At 39.6% G+C, this 17526-nt stretch overlaps 1 protein-coding gene across 3 annotated transcripts in view; it reads left to right on the top strand.

Moving 5' to 3' along the window:
- LOC129698842 (sodium channel protein type 2 subunit alpha-like) overlaps positions 1–16255 on the top strand; it is a 127145-nt gene extending 110890 nt beyond the window's left edge. For all 3 annotated transcript variants that reach the window (XM_055638162.1, XM_055638161.1, XM_055638160.1), the window contains 3 exons: positions 6033–6137; positions 6492–6762; positions 10188–16255. In XM_055638162.1, the coding sequence (XP_055494137.1) occupies positions 6033–6137; positions 6492–6762; positions 10188–11371 (1560 nt within the window). In that variant the 3' untranslated portion in view covers positions 11372–16255. The remainder of the gene's footprint in view (positions 1–6032; positions 6138–6491; positions 6763–10187) is intronic.
- The last annotated feature ends 1271 nt before the right edge of the window (positions 16256–17526 follow it).

Genomic DNA, 17526 nt, shown 5'->3' on the forward strand with positions numbered 1-17526 from the left:
CGGTGCTGGCTTGAAGGGCCAAATGGCCTACTCCTGCACCTATTGTCTATCGTCTATTGCTTTTGCTGTTAAACTTGCACCTGCTGTTAACATTTATATTAATCATACAATTTTGTTTTGCAACTTGCGAAGCTTTATGTATCAATTGCAGAGTGAAATGTTCTTATTTTTATTCATCACATTCATCACATCGCTTTTCCTAAAAAAGCTATCTGGTGTTTTAAAGCAGAATAGTGCGATTGGAACTCAGCAGGTCGGACAACATCAGTGGAGGGAACGGAGAGAAGAAGTTTTGGGTCGCGACCCTTTGTCAGACTGATCAGTCTGAAGAAGGGTCACGACTTGAAACATGATCTGTCCATTCCCTCCACAGATGCTGACTGACCCGCTCAGTTACTCCAGTAGTTATTTGCTGAAGATTCCAGCATCTGCAGGTCCTTGTGTCTCTTGTTTCTTTGTTCTTTCGACTTTCTGCTCTTTGAGAATTTCTTCATAGGATTGATAGATCTGTATTTTTGTTGCATTCTTCCTCTCTCTTTGCATCTTACTTGCTTTGGTTTTTTTCAACATATTTTCGTTATTACTTGAATCATTTTATATTTTGCATCCATTTAGTGATTTTCAGCATTCTGTGAATTTGATTTTAGGGTGTGGTGTATGATTTAGCACAAATTGTGTTTGTGGGTGAACCCATGTGGGTGAATATTCAAGTACAATTTGAAATAGATACAAAGTAGGCAAAAGTATTACTCGTGTATGGTGATATGGGACCAGGCAGAGACATAGAGCTGCATAGTCCGAGTCATGGAGCTATACGGCAGGGCAACAGGCCTTTCAGCCCAACTTGTCCATGCCAACCAAGATAGCATTCTGTACTTGTTCCATATGCTTGCATTTGGCCCATAGCCCTCTAAATCCTTCCTAGATTCATGTTTAGGTTTAATATTGACACGTCTACCGAGGTTCAGTGAAAAGCTTTGTTTTGCATGCTACCCAATTAATTTCTCTGGAACGTCAGAGATTGAGGGGAGACCTGATCGAAGTATATAAAATCTTGAGAAGCACAGATAGGGTAGACAGTCGAGAACCTTTTTTCCAGGGTGGAAATGTCAAAAACAAAACGGGGTGAGGGGGAAGTTTACAGGATATGTGTGGGGCAAGTATCTTTTACGGAGGGCCGTGGGTGCCTAGAATGCATGGCCGGGGTGGTGATGAAGGCAGAATAAATAAGGGGGTTTTAAGAGGCTTTTGGATAGGCACATGGATATGCAGGGAATGGAGGAATATGGATCACGTACAGACAGAGGATATTAGTTTAGTTTGGCATTATGTTCGACTCAGACATTGTGGGCCGGCCTGTTCCTGTGCTGCTCTGTTCTATGTCATATGTGGATTGTCATTCCACATTTACCCCTTGATTATTGCAAGGTTTCCTAGTTTCTAATTCCATTGTTCTGTGCATCTGCCTGTATATTGCATTTCTCCACATGCATTCTATCCTCTCTTTCTGGTTCCTTGATGTTTTCAATAAATCGAGTCCCCATTCAGTATCTGACTGACGTATTATCTGTGTAACTGAACCTCTGTTCTCTCAGTGCCGTTCTTTGTTCTGTGAATCTTACTTTCTGCTCTCTTCTCCCTGTTCTGTTCTGTGACCTATTTCTCCCCTCTTGCTTCCGTGTGCTCTTTAGTCTTTCTCTCCTCTTTCCAGTTCTGTGTTCTATGTGGCTGAGAGACTGTGACTGACTGATTGCAGAATTCAGGGCATTGACAGCAGGGAGAAGAACTGTTGACAAGGTTAGCAACCACGGAGGAAGTTAACTCTAAGAAGCTGGCACATCCATAACACTGAAAAATATGGTGCTCTGAAAGCTGCCCTAATTCCCCATGCAAGATCATGTTTTGCAATTGGCTCACAAACACTGGGCAGCAGAGTGGCATATTGGATGAGCAGCTGCCTCAGCGCCACAGACCCGGGTGCAATCCTGACCTTGGGTGCTGGCTGTACAGAGTTTGCACGTTCTCCCTGTGACCACGTGGGTTTTCTCCTGGTGCTACGGTTTCTTGCGAAACCCAAAGAAATGCAGTTTGTAGGTTAATTGGCTTCTGTAAATCATCCCCAGTGTGTGTAGGGTATAACTAGTGTAGTGCTGATCACTGATCAATGCGGACTCGGTGAGCCAAAGAGCCTGTTTCCACGCTGCATCTCTAAACAAAACTAAATAAAGCACTGCATTATAGCCAGAGTCTCCTGTATGAATCTCATTTCTAACCATTCCAGCTAGAAATTATCTGCATTTATAATCTTACTCAGTATTGTAATACAAATTGCAAGCTGTATGTACAGAAACAGGGTAAACCTGTTTATTTTGCATGGTCCAACATTCCTCTGACACCTTTGACAATGACCTTGCAAAGACAAATGTGTCAATTTACCAAGTGTAAGCAGGTGACCATCTGAGGCGTCCATTGGTAAATTATAGCACCCTCTAGTTTCTCTTCTCAGAGATCCCATGTGCACATCAGGGAAATACCAATTGATTGATAGGGATATTGGGGCAGAATTCAGAAGGTAACTGGTGCTAATTACCTTGAGCATAGCTCTTTGACAGTGATGGATACTTTGTGAGGAGCTGCGTGGAATTTGTACTGTAGACCAGTAATGTCTCAGACACACCTCGAAAATGCACCTTCTCATGTGTCGGCTAGCATGTCGAGGAACAAGAATCGCAGGTAACATTTTAGTACAAATTGCTGCAAATATAAAGAGATTCTGGTTATTCTGTATACTGAACAAATAGTTATCAAATGCCAATGGGTGAAATGAAAGAGGTCAGGATCTCAACAGACACATTTCAGTTATCAAAACAATCAGCAAGATAGGCAGATAGGCTTGAATTTTGGCAATAAAACATTAATATTGCAGAATTACTGGAATTGAATGGCAATAGATTTCTGGCACCACTGCAGTATCCGTTAATCATAGAGTCATACAGTAGGGCAACAGGCCCTTCGGCCCAACTTGCCCATGCTGACCAATATGCCCCATCTACACTAGTCCCACCTGCCTGCATTGTAGTTTACTTTATTGTCATGTGTACCAAGGTACAGTGAAAAGCTTATTGTTGTGTGCTATTCAGTCAGCTGAAAAAATATACATGATTACAATCAAGTCATCCACATGTAGAGATACAGGATGATGGGAATAATGTTTAGTGCAAGATAAAATCCAGTAAAGTCCGATTGAAGGGAAAAAGGGAGGGAGAGAGAAAACGGGGAATTACAGACCAGTTTGTCTAACATCAGTAGTGGGGAAAATGCTAGAGTCAGTTATTAAAGATGGGATAGCAGCACATTTGGAAAGTGGTGAAATCATTGGACAAAGTCAGCATGGATTTATGAAAGGTAAATCATGTCTGACGAATCTTATAGAATTTTTCGAGGATGTAACTAGTAGAGTGGATAAGGGAGAACCAGTGGATGTGTTATATCTGGACTTTCAGAAGGCTTTCAACAAGGTCCCACAAAAGATTTTAATATGCTAACTTAAAGCACATGGTATTGGGGGTTCAGTATTGATGTGGATAGGGAACTGGCTGGCAGACAGGAAGCAAAGAGTAGGAGTAAACGGGTCCTTTTCAAAATGGCTGGCAGTGACTAGTGGGGTACCGCAAGGCTAAGTGCTGGGACCCCAGCTATTCTGCCACAGAAGGTAGTTCAGGCCAGTACATTGGCTATATTTAAGAGGGAGTTAGATGTGGCCCTTGTGGCTAAAAGGATCAGGGGGTATGGAGAGAAGGCAGGTACAGGATACTGAATTGAATGATCAGCCATGATCATATTGAATGGCGGTGCAGGCTCGAAGGGCCGAATGGCCTACTCCTGCACCTATTTTCTATGTTTCTATGTTTCTATGAAGATGGTCTGATGGTCTCCAATGAGGTAGATGGGAGGTCAGGATCGCTCTCTTGTTGGCGATAGGATGGTTCTGCTGAGAAGAAACTGTCCATGAATCTGGCCTATGTTCCGCGAACCCAAAGTCCCTTGTGCAACCAGGACAGTAGTAGTTCGTAGATTGCAGTCAGATACATTTTGTACATGATCCTTCAACATTGCACCAGCTACATTATATTTTGGGTGCGTGTAGCAGGGCCCCTTGCATTGGGTAGGATCACCAAACTTAATTAGAAAGGTAAGTCTGAAGAAGGGTCTCGACCTGAAACGTCGCCCATTCCTTCTCTCCAGAGATCCTGCCTGTCCCGCTGAGTTACTTCAGCATTTTGTATCTATCTTCAGTTTACACCAACATCTGCAGTTCCTTCTTACACGTCTCACTAAATGGTTTGTTTATATTATACTTTTTTTTGTTGTAATTAATTATTTTAAAATAATTTTACTTTCCTTAGATCACGATAGTCATAGAGTACAACAGCATGGAAATGAGCCCTTCGGTCCAACTTTCCCATGCCAACTATGATAGCCCATCGACCACTTGCCTATGTTTGGCCCATATCCCTCTAAACATTTCCTGTCCATGTACTTGTCCAAGTGTCTTTTAAATGCTATTATAGTATCTGGCTCAACAACCCCTTCTGGCAGCTCATTCTATATACTCATCACTCTAGTAGTGGACAGGTTCTCTAACCCTGCAGAACTTGATCCATATCAGTAAATGTTGATAACCAGGTCAACAACAGGATTGCAAAATTCTGCGTGTGGCAGAGAAGAGGAATCACTCACGGCCAAGCTGAAGATGTCCCGTGCCGTTGTCAGCTCCTCCTCACTAACTGCCCATTAGACTTTCCCATGCCAACCAAGACCCCCTATCTACCTGCCTGCCTTTCGCCCATATCTGTCCATGTTAATTAAAAAAGAAAATAATTATTGCAGACATTTAAAAACAATATTTCAAGACTGACATCATGAACTGGGACGTGGTGTGAAGAAATGTCATTTGGAGCCTTGGTGACATATCCACTTGTAGGTCGCTTAAAGGGCAATTAACCTTCTGTTATCACAAGGGGAGCCGTGTACTTAAAGTGGCCTCAAGTTCAGCCCATGCTCAATTACTATTAATACTATGATACTCTAATAAGCGCTCCCACTTGCCAGGCCCACGCCTGCGCACTTGGGAGAGGGTTGTCAGGCCCGGTATCCGTGCATACGCAGTTGGGGGAGTGTTGCCCATATCCGCACGTGTGTACTTGACTGCCGTCACAATGGGGACATAAATGGGTCCACGGGTCATCTCGTTATTCTTAAAAATCTGTTCTCAAGTGCAGTAGGATTTTCTTATCCTTTGAAAAATTTGTTTTCACATTAAAATTTACAATCTGTTTCAATTCAGACCAGATGAAATTTGGATGGATTGTCACACAAAATTGCTTAGTTTCGTTTTTTAGTTTTTAGTTTAGTTTAGTGGTGCAATGTGGAAACACGCCCTTCAGCCCACCGAGTCCACGCCAACTATTGATTGCCCTGTTCCATGTTATCCCACTATTGCATCTGACACACTAGGGATAATTTTACAGAAGCCAGTTAACCTACAAACGTGCATGTCTTTGGGATGTTGGAGGAAACTGGAGCACCCAGAGAAAACCCATGTGGTCAAAGGGAGATTGTGCAAACTCCACACACTCAGCACCTGAGGTCAGGATTGAATCTGAGTCTCTGGCACTGTGAGACAATGGCTCTACGTCTTGGCAAATCTGTGATATTTATGAAACCATTCATCTAACACCATTGGGCAAGAAGTTTTAAGATTGATACAAAAAGTACAAAGTTAGCTATGTTTTACAACTTCTAATATAATTTAGAAAAAGGAAAAATAAAACTTGTATTGTTCTCTGCTAATAACATTCAAAATTATATTTACAAATCTGTGGTCATGTAAAAGATGTGGTCCATAATACAGTTGAAATAATTTGTTGAACTAGAAATGAAGTATTTCATAGATGTATTACGGAACATTGTAAACTTAGCATAGAGTGGCCAAGTATATGATTATAATCAGTATGTGTTTGTCATTTTACTTTGGAGGTCAAGATATTTTTATGACTGAAGAACAGAAGAAATACTACAATGCAATGAAAAAGCTGGGCTCCAAGAAACCACAGAAACCTATACCAAGACCATTGGTAAGAGGTGTTTATCTAATGTATATCAATGACAGGTGATTTTTACTATTATACTTTATAAATGAAAAATACTTTGCTGAGAACAAAAACTCAAAGCGCTGGAGGGAGACGGGATAGAGAAGGGAGTGATCGGGATGAGACTCGTCCTTAATTATGCTGGTGGCTTTGCCAAGTTAACGTGAAATGTAAACGGAATCATTGGAAGTGAGGTTGGTTTGTGCGATGGTCAGGGCTGCGTCCGCAATTCTCTGTAATTTCTTGCGGGTCTTTTGTAAAGCGTAGTAAGTTAGCTTGGATATATTGAAAAATATGTCTATGCGGGTGGTTCCGAATATAATACTGTATATTTTCCAGAACAAGATCCAAGGCACGGTGTTTGATCTGGTAACCCAACAAGTCTTTGATATCAGCATCATGATTCTCATCTGCCTGAACATGGTCACCATGATGGTAGAAACTGATGACCAGAGCAAAGAGATGAGCAACATCTTGTATTGGATCAACTTGGTCTTCATTGTTCTCTTCACATGTGAATGTGTGCTTAAACTGATCGCCCTTCGATATTATTACTTTACAATAGGCTGGAATACTTTTGACTTTGTAGTCGTTATTCTTTCCATTGTAGGTAAGAACATCATAAGGCTTAAATTGCTGATCAAAAAATATTATTTCTTGACTTTTTTGCTTCTGAATGTACTGGCTTTGATGTTTGATTAAATATCAGCAAATGTAGCTATTTTGTGAAGAATATTAAGTAGTAGAATATAGACTTTTTAAACTTTTGGAGATACAGCACGGTAAAGGCCCTTCAGCCCACTGAGTCCACGCCGACCAGTGATCATCCCGTACATTTGCACTATCCTACGCACTAGGGACAATTTACAATTTTACTAAAGTCAATTGACCTACAAACCTGCACATTTTTTGAGTGTGGGAGGAATCCGGAACACCCAAGAAAACCCAAGTGGTCACAGGGAGAGCGAACAAACTCTGTGCAGTCAGCACCCGTAGTCAGGATCGAACCCGGGTCTCTGCACTGTCAGGCAGCACCTCTAAAGTTGCTTTAACAAGACTTGATAAATACATTACAATGAATTAAAAACCATAAAAATGTAAAAAATGTCAGTAATTGTTTGTCCCATGTTAAGTTCAAATATAATAAAAATGCTGTAATACTGCTCAATATAGAAAAGGCTAGAAAAGATGAACCCACAGTGTAAACCTGTGTCTTTTTACCATTTGTTTTATATTAAAATGGAGGTAGTGATATTTTTAAATTAGGCTATTCAATTACCACCATACAGCAGGCAACAGGCTCTTCGGCAGAATATATTAATGCCAGCCAAGATGCCCCATCTACACTAGTCCCACCTGCCCGCGTTTGGCCCATATCCCTCGGACCTTTTACTATCAATGTACCAGATGGCAGGACTGTCATAAGAGGAAAGATTGGAAAGACTGGGCTTGTATTCACTGGAATTTAGAAGGATAAGAAGGGATCTTATAGAAACATATAAAATTATAAAAGGACTGGACAAGCTAGATGCAGGAAAATGTCCCCAATGTTGGGGGAGTCCACAACCAGTCTAAGAATAAAGGGGTGGCCATTTAAAATTAAGATGAGAAAAAACGTTTTCACCCAGTTGTGAATTTGTGGAATTCTCTGCCACAGAAGGCAGTAGAGGCCAATTGACTGCATGAATTTAAAAGAGAGTTAGATACAGCTCTAGGGGCGAGCGGAATCAAGGGATAAGGGGAGAAGGCAGGCACGGGTTACTAATTGTGGATGATCACAACGAATGGCAGTGCTGGCACGAAGGGCCAAATGGCCTCCTCCTGCACCTATTTTCTATGTTTCAATGTTTTCTATGTTTACCTGTCCAAATGTCTTTTAAATGCTGTTATAGTACCTGCCTCCACGACCTCCTCTGGAAGTTTGTTCCCTATACCCACCACCCTCTGTGTGAAAAAGATGCCTCTCAGGTTCCAAATAAATCCTTCCTCTCCTTAAACCTATGTCCTCTAGTTCATGATTTCCATACCCTGGGTAAAAGACTTTGCGCATTCAAATTATTTATTCCCCTCGTGATTTTATACAAGAATGATAAGATCACCCGTCGGACTCCTGCGCTCCAAGAAATAAAGTCCAATTTAAATATTAACATAAGCTATCAACACTGAATCTTTTTAGCATTTGTTTCGTAATGGGATGAAGAAGTGATATATTTAAATTAGCTTATTTCATTAAGTTAAATAGATCAACGTATTAGGGTTAGGATTAGTAAAATCAAGAATTAGAGTGGTGGGTATATGGAAGGAGCACCAGAGGAGGTAGTTGAGGCAGGTACAAGACAACATTTAAAAGACATTTTTGATAGGCACATGGCTAGGAAATATTTAGAGTTTAGAAGGATGTGAGCCAAACACGGGCAAGTGGGACTAGCGTAGATGGGGCATGTGATTGGCATGGACGAGTTGGTCCGAAGGGCCTGTTTCTGTGCTGTATGATTCTATGACTATTATTGCTTGTTATGACTGCAGTGCTTAGAAAATATGCACAATGGAACATGAGGCATTTTTGGTATAATGAGCTATCATAATGAGATCATCCGGACACCCAACAGACGACCATGGGAGAAGAAGAAATGAAAGAATAAGTTTTTTATTTTTTGTTGTTGTTGTTGTTAGAAGTAAGTACAATAATGTGGTACCACAGTACCTAATACTTATTGACATATTACATTTCATATACTTATTTTTAATTTAATAATAAAACAGAAGGAAGAAAAGAGTAGAAAAAGAAAGAATATCATAGATTGGTGCGTGAGATAGTAAGATAGCCCGAAAGAAGAGAGTACACGAAAAGAGAGAGAGATTTTATTTTATTTATTTATTTAATTCTTTATTTCGAACAGAATAAAAGAATAAAAAGCAAGTGTGAAACAGCATACAAAAAACAAAACAAGAATATTTATAAAGTGTCATAAACAATATCTATAAATAAATGAAATCGTATGTGTCCGAAAAGGAGCAGGAAGAAGCCAAAGCTTATTAATTCCCACCCCTTATTCAACTGCTTATAATTATCTTATACAAATTTAGCAGCTATATGTACACCATATGTACACCAGCAGCTATATGTACACCAAATTATTTACATTTATACACTAATCAAATATTTACAAAGCCATACAAAAAAGAGAGAAAAAAAAGAAAAAAAAAAAGAAAAGAAAAAACCCTCATATACTATACAGTATCTCTTAGTCATATATACAACCCATCACCCTATAATCACCCTTCCCAATACAATCGGTATACGTAACAAACATCCCACTCAAAATCACCTATCCTCATCCCAATATCCTTTTAAAAAAGTATTTTTGCACATCTTTTTAAACTGAATTATGTTTGTGCTAAGTTTTATCTCCTGTTCCAGACCATTCCACAAATTCACACCACAGATTGCTATGCACATACCTTTAAGAGTTGTTCTGACATTGAGTTTTTTTTAATTATGTTCCCCTCTCAAATTATACCCACCCTGTCTTTCCATAAACAGTTTTTATATATTTCTTGGAAGTAAATTATTTCTTGCTTTTTGTACATGATTTGGGCAGTCTTAAATTTAACCAAATAGAAAAGAAGAAGTAAAAAGAAAAAGAAACGAAGTAGAAAAAAAAGGAGATTAACTGAGATATAATGTTTAATGTTCTTGGCCACCCGTCACCTGATTCTGAAACATTTGATTTCTATGGTTGTGTTGCACCATATGCTTGTAAGAAGTCGATAAAAGGAGACCAAATCACTAAGATAAAAATAATTTATGAGGCACAAAATTGTTTATATGCAGTATAGATGGTGATATAAAATGAAAATTGACCTAAGTGAGCATGATTTTCAATATTAAGGCGCTTGAAAGTAATTCTGAGATTTGCATTTCAATCTTTCAATGTTCACTTGTTTTGAAACATGGACATAAAATACCATACATGCATTGTCGCACAAAAAATTGTTAAAATTTTAAACAGTTCATATTTTCCTTTCTTTTAGGCATGTTCTTAGCAAAAATCATTGAAAAGTACTTTGTGTCACCGACGTTGTTCCGAGTGATCCGACTGGCCAGAATTGGTCGTATCTTGCGCTTGATCAAGGGGGCCAAGGGAATCCGAACACTGCTGTTTGCGTTGATGATGTCCCTGCCTGCCTTGTTCAACATCGGTCTGTTACTTTTCTTGGTCATGTTCATTTACGCCATATTTGGGATGTCTAATTTTGCCTACGTGAAGCATGAATCTGGCATTGACGACATGTTCAACTTTGAGACCTTTGGAAACAGCATGATCTGCCTGTTTCAGATCACTACATCCGCTGGTTGGGATGGATTAATGGCTCCGATTCTCAACAGTGTATCACCAGATTGTGACCCAAAGAAAGAAAACCCAGGCAGCCCGATTATGGGAGACTGCGGCAATCCCCCTGTCGCAATCTTATTCTTTGTTAGTTACATCATAATCTCGTTCTTGATTGTCATAAATATGTACATTGCAATTATCCTGGAGAATTTCAGTGTTGCGACAGAGGAGAGTGCCGAACCACTCGGCGAAGATGACTTTGAGATGTTTTATGAAGTTTGGGAGAAGTTTGACTCGGACGCAACTCAATTTATGGAGTACGGGCGATTGCACGACTTTGCAGATGCCCTGGAGCCACCTCTCCGTGTGGCAAAGCCCAACAACATACAACTCATAGCTATGGACCTGCCCATGGTTAGCGGAGATAGAATTCACTGCCTGGATATCTTGTTTGCATTCACAAAGCGTGTGCTGGGTGAGAGCGGAGAGATGGATGTTCTACGACAGCAGATGGAAGAGCGCTTCATGGCATCTAATCCCTCCAAGATATCCTATGAGCCGATTACCACCACTCTGCGACGTAAGCAGGAACATATGTCTGCGACTATAATTCAGAGAGCTTTCAGGCGGTATCTGATTCGGCGAACATTGAAACGGGCATCCTTCATGTTCAAAGAGAAAGGTAAAGCAAGTGAGCTCTTACCCGGCAAAGAAGAGATGGTGATAGACAAATTTAATGAAATCTCCACTACAGACAAAACTGACATGACACCTTCCACCACATCACCACCATCCTACGACAGTGTAACAAAGCCAGAGAGGACCAGAGATGACAAAGAGAAAGAAGACAGAGGCAAAGATGTAAGGGAGTATAAAAAGTAAATGCAGACACGTCAAACAAAAAGGATCCACTTGTATGACATTGTTTACAACCTTTTAAATGTGACCCTACTGTATCAACAGACTCCATTGGAGATCTATGCCAAACAAATGATTAGTATATCATGAGGTGTCTGACCCTCACCAGGAAACTGGAACTCTGTAAAGCGGAGGTCAGCAAGTGGGAACAGAAGCTTACGGTTCCAACTTCCTGTTGACACCGCGGATGAGAAAAGTCAAAACAGAAATGAGACAAAGGGACCAGAAGATTTTACATATTTGTGTGTCATTTATTGTGCAAACGGTAGTATGTTTTATCTGTATATTTTGCATTCCAGTTGCCACAGTTCCACACAGTTTATACCTGGCCCACAACAATTCACACATTATTTTATAATTCATAAGTTATATATTATATGTGACTATTTTTCTAAGTGGAGCGGGAGGGCCTTTATGTTCTTGGGAAAAGATTTCGAGCACTACTTTTAAGGTAAGCAGATCACACCAAACGTTTTGGAGAACGTGTTTAACGTGGACAAAAGCTGTAGTGCATGGTGGCATGCTGCACTCTCATCCATTGTGCATGAGGAACCATTACCCCACAGATCAAACAAGATATTTTTTATCGATTTAGTGTTTCAGGGTGGTCCTGATGTCTAAGGTGCTTTAATAAATGTGTTGTGTTATATTTGGACAGTTCTGATATGTGCCTGCTAGTTATTTATGACCCGAAACTGAGAGTTGATGGGTATTTTTATGTGGCACATTTACAAACGACTCTCAGCGGCTGCAATTTCAGTGTATGTTCTAAAGTCAAGATTACTATTTCTTTCTTTTATACTGCCATTGGATGGATAGAAACAAGAACACAGAGAAAGGGTCTACCCAACAAAACTGAATTGACCAAAACTGAACTTTACAAAAACTGCTCTGCTCTATTGTTTCAGTATTGTTTCACGATTGTCAACTCACAATGAGATTGACGTTGCACAAGATGAGTAAAACCCTTTTGTTGTGTAAATAATTACTCCACACTGCGGTGCATATTTGAACAAGTGATTATCTTGGCACGACTGTCACGGTGTCAAATATGCTCCACTTTAAGTCTAGTTAGCAAGCTTTTTGCCAGCTGTATTCCGTACCATTATACATAGTTTGAATACTGTCCCTGGTGCATGTTTATATAGCAATGCTGCTGTACACTGTCCTTCCACTGCCCCATGAGAAGACATACGCCAGTGCTCACACCTCCTAGTTTGCAGTAAACCAAGAAGATTTATTTTGGGTTTCTAGATTCAAATGCATTCTGTATGCTGTATGACCAGATTCCATTGCATATTGCTTGAAATGCTCATACTAAGTGGTTGACTTTTCTAAAGAAAATATAAATATTGTAAAAATTCATTTTATTTTACTTTTCAGCGTTTGTACATATAAAATGTTAATGAGAATGATTTCAGGTCAGAACTACAGACACTTTTTTTTACATTGATCCATAGCACTTTTTCATCAATAAACTTCTTCCCAAAAGAGAGGGCAGAAATTTTTAGTTTACTTTTTAATATGAATGCACACATTTTCAGTCTAACAACAATTAATTTGTGCTAAGTTTGGACCACGATTCACTTCTTCCTGCAAAGTGATATCCAGCGATGAATTGAGAGTTAAACATTATCCAGAGATAAAGCACTGCCTATATTGAAGGGGTCAGGGAGAGAAGCCTTGAACCTTTGAGGTGTCCACTTGGACACATTTTGTCTTGTGAAATAATTCATGCTGCACTAGAATGGTTTGAAAATTAAAATGGGTCCACGGTTTTCTTTCACAAGAACAAAGTTGATATTCTTTAATCACACCCAGGTTTTTTTTGTGTTTACTTACACAAAAAGAAATTAAATGTAAACTCCTTATATTAAGCCTATTGACTTGTAGTGTATTAGTGAGCTGCATGCAGGATAATGCTAATATTACCGTAAATAAATGGTAAGACTACATTACAGAAACAAGCTAACAGAATAAATAAATTTTTTTATTGTACGTAATGACCGACTCTGTGTGGATTTTTTTTTAATGTCCGGTTGATCTTGATTGAATTTTGCTTTGGGTATTTCTGCTCCTGATAATGTCTACCATGTATGACATTGGAACAGATTACACTGGAAGCACCCTGTGGCTGATACTTGCCACACAAAGTGCCCACAACTAAAGCTAAATAAGGGGAACAGCTGACCTATGTACCCATGAACTGAAGTTTGTGTTTGTGGTGACCAGGGCTCATATAGTAAACACTCTGGCCCTGCCTTTGGCATAATCATGACAGCCTTTATCAGTTCCTCCAGCACTTTGTATTCTCCTCAGGATTCCAGTGGCTGCAGTTCCCTGTATCTATGCTCATTCCCCCAAGTTAGATGTTCCAGCATCACAACTCTATCTTCTCCAAGTTTTGTACTTCATCGCAAAGTTCAGAGACAAGTATCCCTGTAAAGTTTAGTTTAGTTTAAAGATACAGCATTGAAACCGGTTCTTTGGCCCAACGATCGCCCCCACACACTAGTTCTATCATACACGCTAGGAACAATTTATAGAAGCCAATTAACCTACAAACCCGCACTTCTTTGAAATGTGGGAGGAAGCTGGAGCGTCCGGAGAAAACACACGCGGTCACAGGGAGAAGATACAAACTCCACACAGACAGCACAGACACGTAGTCAGGATCGAACCTGACTCTCTGGCGCAGTGAGGCGCCGCTCTAAAATGAAGACCCGATGGCGGTTTTAAATAGAACAGCCTGCATGATCTGACACATAACCCAATTGCTTTCAAGTCCAACACCATAATAAGATTAAATTTGATAAGCAGGGCAGTAATGCGGTCAGATTCCTTTGGAATAAGAGTAAATAGTCTTTACACATTATTATTAAGGTGATAGTTATCAGCATCAATATAGATTTTGAAGCTTTCTAGCCCAATTCAAATGTTATGTGGATGTATATAAAATAATAAGAGACATAGGTAGGGTAGAGAGAACCTTTTTCCCCAGGGCAGAAATGTCAAAGATTAGGGGACATAGTTTTAAGGTCAGCGGGACATAATTTAAAGGAGATGTGCAAGTTTTTTTGCACAGAGGGTGGGTGCCTGGAACACGCTGCCAGGGATAGTGGTGGAGGCATATATGATAGTGCCGTTTAAGAAGCTTTTAGATAAGCTCAAGGATATGCTGGGAATGGAGAGATATGGATGATGTACAGGCAGAGATTAGTTTACAATTTTGCACGGACATTGTGGGTTGAAGGGCCTGCTCCTGTGCTGTACTGTTCTACTAATGTTTTAAATGTGATCTTGTTCAAGGTAGAATATTGTATTTGTGTCTGGGGTGAGCATTCCTGACATATTCCTGCTCATGAGATGAACAGTTTTCATGTTTCCTTCGAAAGTCCTTAGTTTGGTTTTGTTCTACACCACCAGAAGCTGAATTTCCACTGATTCCGCACTAAAGCTTCTCCTTGACGCAAGAGAACCACCAAGTGAAAAATATGTATTTTACCTCGCACCAATTGGATAAATCTGATCCTGCTTTTTGTCTCATTCACGATATAAAAAATGCAGTTTTATGCAGCAGTGCTTGCTGTCTGAAAATACTTCCTCATCTATTGGTTGCTAAGAAACAGCTATATTATTGCAGAAGGCTCACAACCTGAATCGTCACCTATCCATGTTCTCCAGAGATGCTGCCTGACCTGCTGAATTACTCCTGCGCTTTGTGTCTTTTTTTGTATAATCAGCATCCGCAACTCTTTGTTTCTATATATTCTTGCAGCTTCTGCTTTGGTAGTCTTGTCAAGTATAATCTGGTATCATTGCATTAACCTTTCTTCACATCAAACCTCTCAGGTTCTCCATTCTGTCTGTACACAATGTTTGCTTGCATGTAATTCTTGTATACAATGAAGAGCTCTTAATGATGACATAAAACGATCAAAGTTCAAATATTTGATAGCAACATTTAAAAATACATATAAAATCTAAAACTCAATATTGCAAACCAAATTCAAAACCTTTAAATTCTATCTGTGCATTTTATTATGTTCTTTCTCAACTAAATTTTATTAGGGTGGCTCACTGGCGCAGCTGGTAGGGTTGCAGCCTCACAGCACCAGAGAGCTGGGTTTGATTCTGACCTCGGGTGCTGTCTGTGTGGAGTTTGCACGTTCTTCCTGTGACCGTGTGGATTTGCTCCAGTTTCCTTCCACACCGCAAAGACGTGCAGGCTTGTAAGTTAACTGCCCTCTGTAATTTGGCCCTTAGTTCATAGGGAGCAGATAAGAAAGTGGGATAACATAGAATAGGTATGCGTCGCTGAAAATCTGTCCCAGCCCGTGTGCGCGATTTTGGCGCCGTTTAGAGGGGGGCGGGTTTAAAACGCGATTTCCCCTAGGCTGTTCAAATCGAGGATGTTCAGCCTAGTTAATTATTAACAAAAAATCGCTGGAAGATTCCGTCGCTTTAGCTATTATTACTTTTAAGGGCTTTATATAATTGTTATAGTAGTTTAAAAATTAACCTCTAAACCCCGACCGCTGGCAATGGGTCGGGTCTCATACAGTGGACAACAGAAGGTAGGCTGTTTATTTTTACATTAAAAAGGGCTTCTTAAGATCCCTTTATACAAAGTTTAATGTTGCGAGTAGCTATTTTGGGCCCATTATATCCCGCAGTATTTTTCTGGGCATTTGAGGGCACAAATCTACCGCAATGTGAACGTTCTAAACCAGCGCGTTCACAGGAACCCAGTAGAAAGCTGATTTAAATTGATTTTAATTTACAGAAATTGAACACTAAATTCCTTCTATTTGGCCTATAAATTAATGTAAATGAGATTTTAAAATCATGTTTTATTGTGAATTATTTGTGAATATTATTTGGACACTTAGGCTATTTAAAAATGTTAATCATTTATTAAGAAATAGATAGATGTTTAGATCCAGTAATTGAAGTTTGAAATTAGCTCCAATTGGGTAACTAACTAATTATATGCTTTAATTTCAGATCATCCAAGTAAGATTGTTTTATATTTGTTTCAGAATGCTTCAATCTATGATAACTGAAAATTTCATTCAGTTCTCTTAATTTTTAAGAAAGTTATGGGTTTTTGACTGTCCACAATCACAGCTTTTTTGTTATGTCCATAGAAAATCAATAGGGAACAAGATGCTAATTTCCGAGTATGAAAATGGCCGTCACTTTTTAAATACTTGAGATATGAAAGTGAATTAGGTGTCAAATTAAACTTCTTTTTATGCTTTATCTGATGGGATAAATTGCAGACTTGATGTTTAAAATCTCAAACTTTTGTAATATTGCTACATAGAACTAATGTGAATGGGTGATTGATGGTCGACGTGGACTTGGTGGACTGAATGGTATGTTTCCATGCTGTATCATTAAACCAAAACTAAACTAAAGGGAATATGTCATTATCTACTAATTTCACTCGGAGAATGGTGAGTATATAAGATGAGCTGCCAGAGGAGGTAATTGAAGCCAGTACAATGATAACAGTTAAAGGACATTTGGAAAGGTGTAGTTTAGTTTATTGTTACCATTGTTTACAGTGGAACAGTGAAAAGATGTTTTGTTGCATGCTATCCAGACAGTGGAAAGACTATACAATCAAGCCGTTGACAATGTACAGGGTATAATGTTTAGTGCAAGATAAAGTCCACTAAAGTCAAATTTAAAGATAGTTCAAAAGTCTCCATTGGGGTAGTTAGTTGGTCGGAACCAATCTTTAGCTGGTGAAAGGACAGTTCAGTTGCCTGATAGCAGCTGGGAAGAAACTGTCCCTGAATCAGGAGGTATGCATTTTCAAACTTCTGTACCTCTTGCCTGATGGGAGAAGGGATAAGAGAGAAAGACCGGGGTGAGACTGGTACTTGTGCATGCTGGTGGTCTTGCAGAGGCAACGTAAAGTGCAGTTGGAGTCAATGAAAGAGAGGTTTGCATGATGGTTTGGGCTACGTCCACAACTCTGCAATTTCTTGCGGTCTTGGATGGAGCTGTTCCCAAACCATGGTGTGATGCATTCCGATAAAATGCTTTCTTTGCACATCTGTAGGAGATGTGGATGGCTTACCAATCACGGAAAACACTCCTGAAGA

Source organism: Leucoraja erinacea, chromosome 7, assembly GCF_028641065.1.
Source record: "Leucoraja erinacea ecotype New England chromosome 7, Leri_hhj_1, whole genome shotgun sequence".
Classification (NCBI taxonomy): Eukaryota; Metazoa; Chordata; class Chondrichthyes; order Rajiformes; family Rajidae; genus Leucoraja; species Leucoraja erinaceus.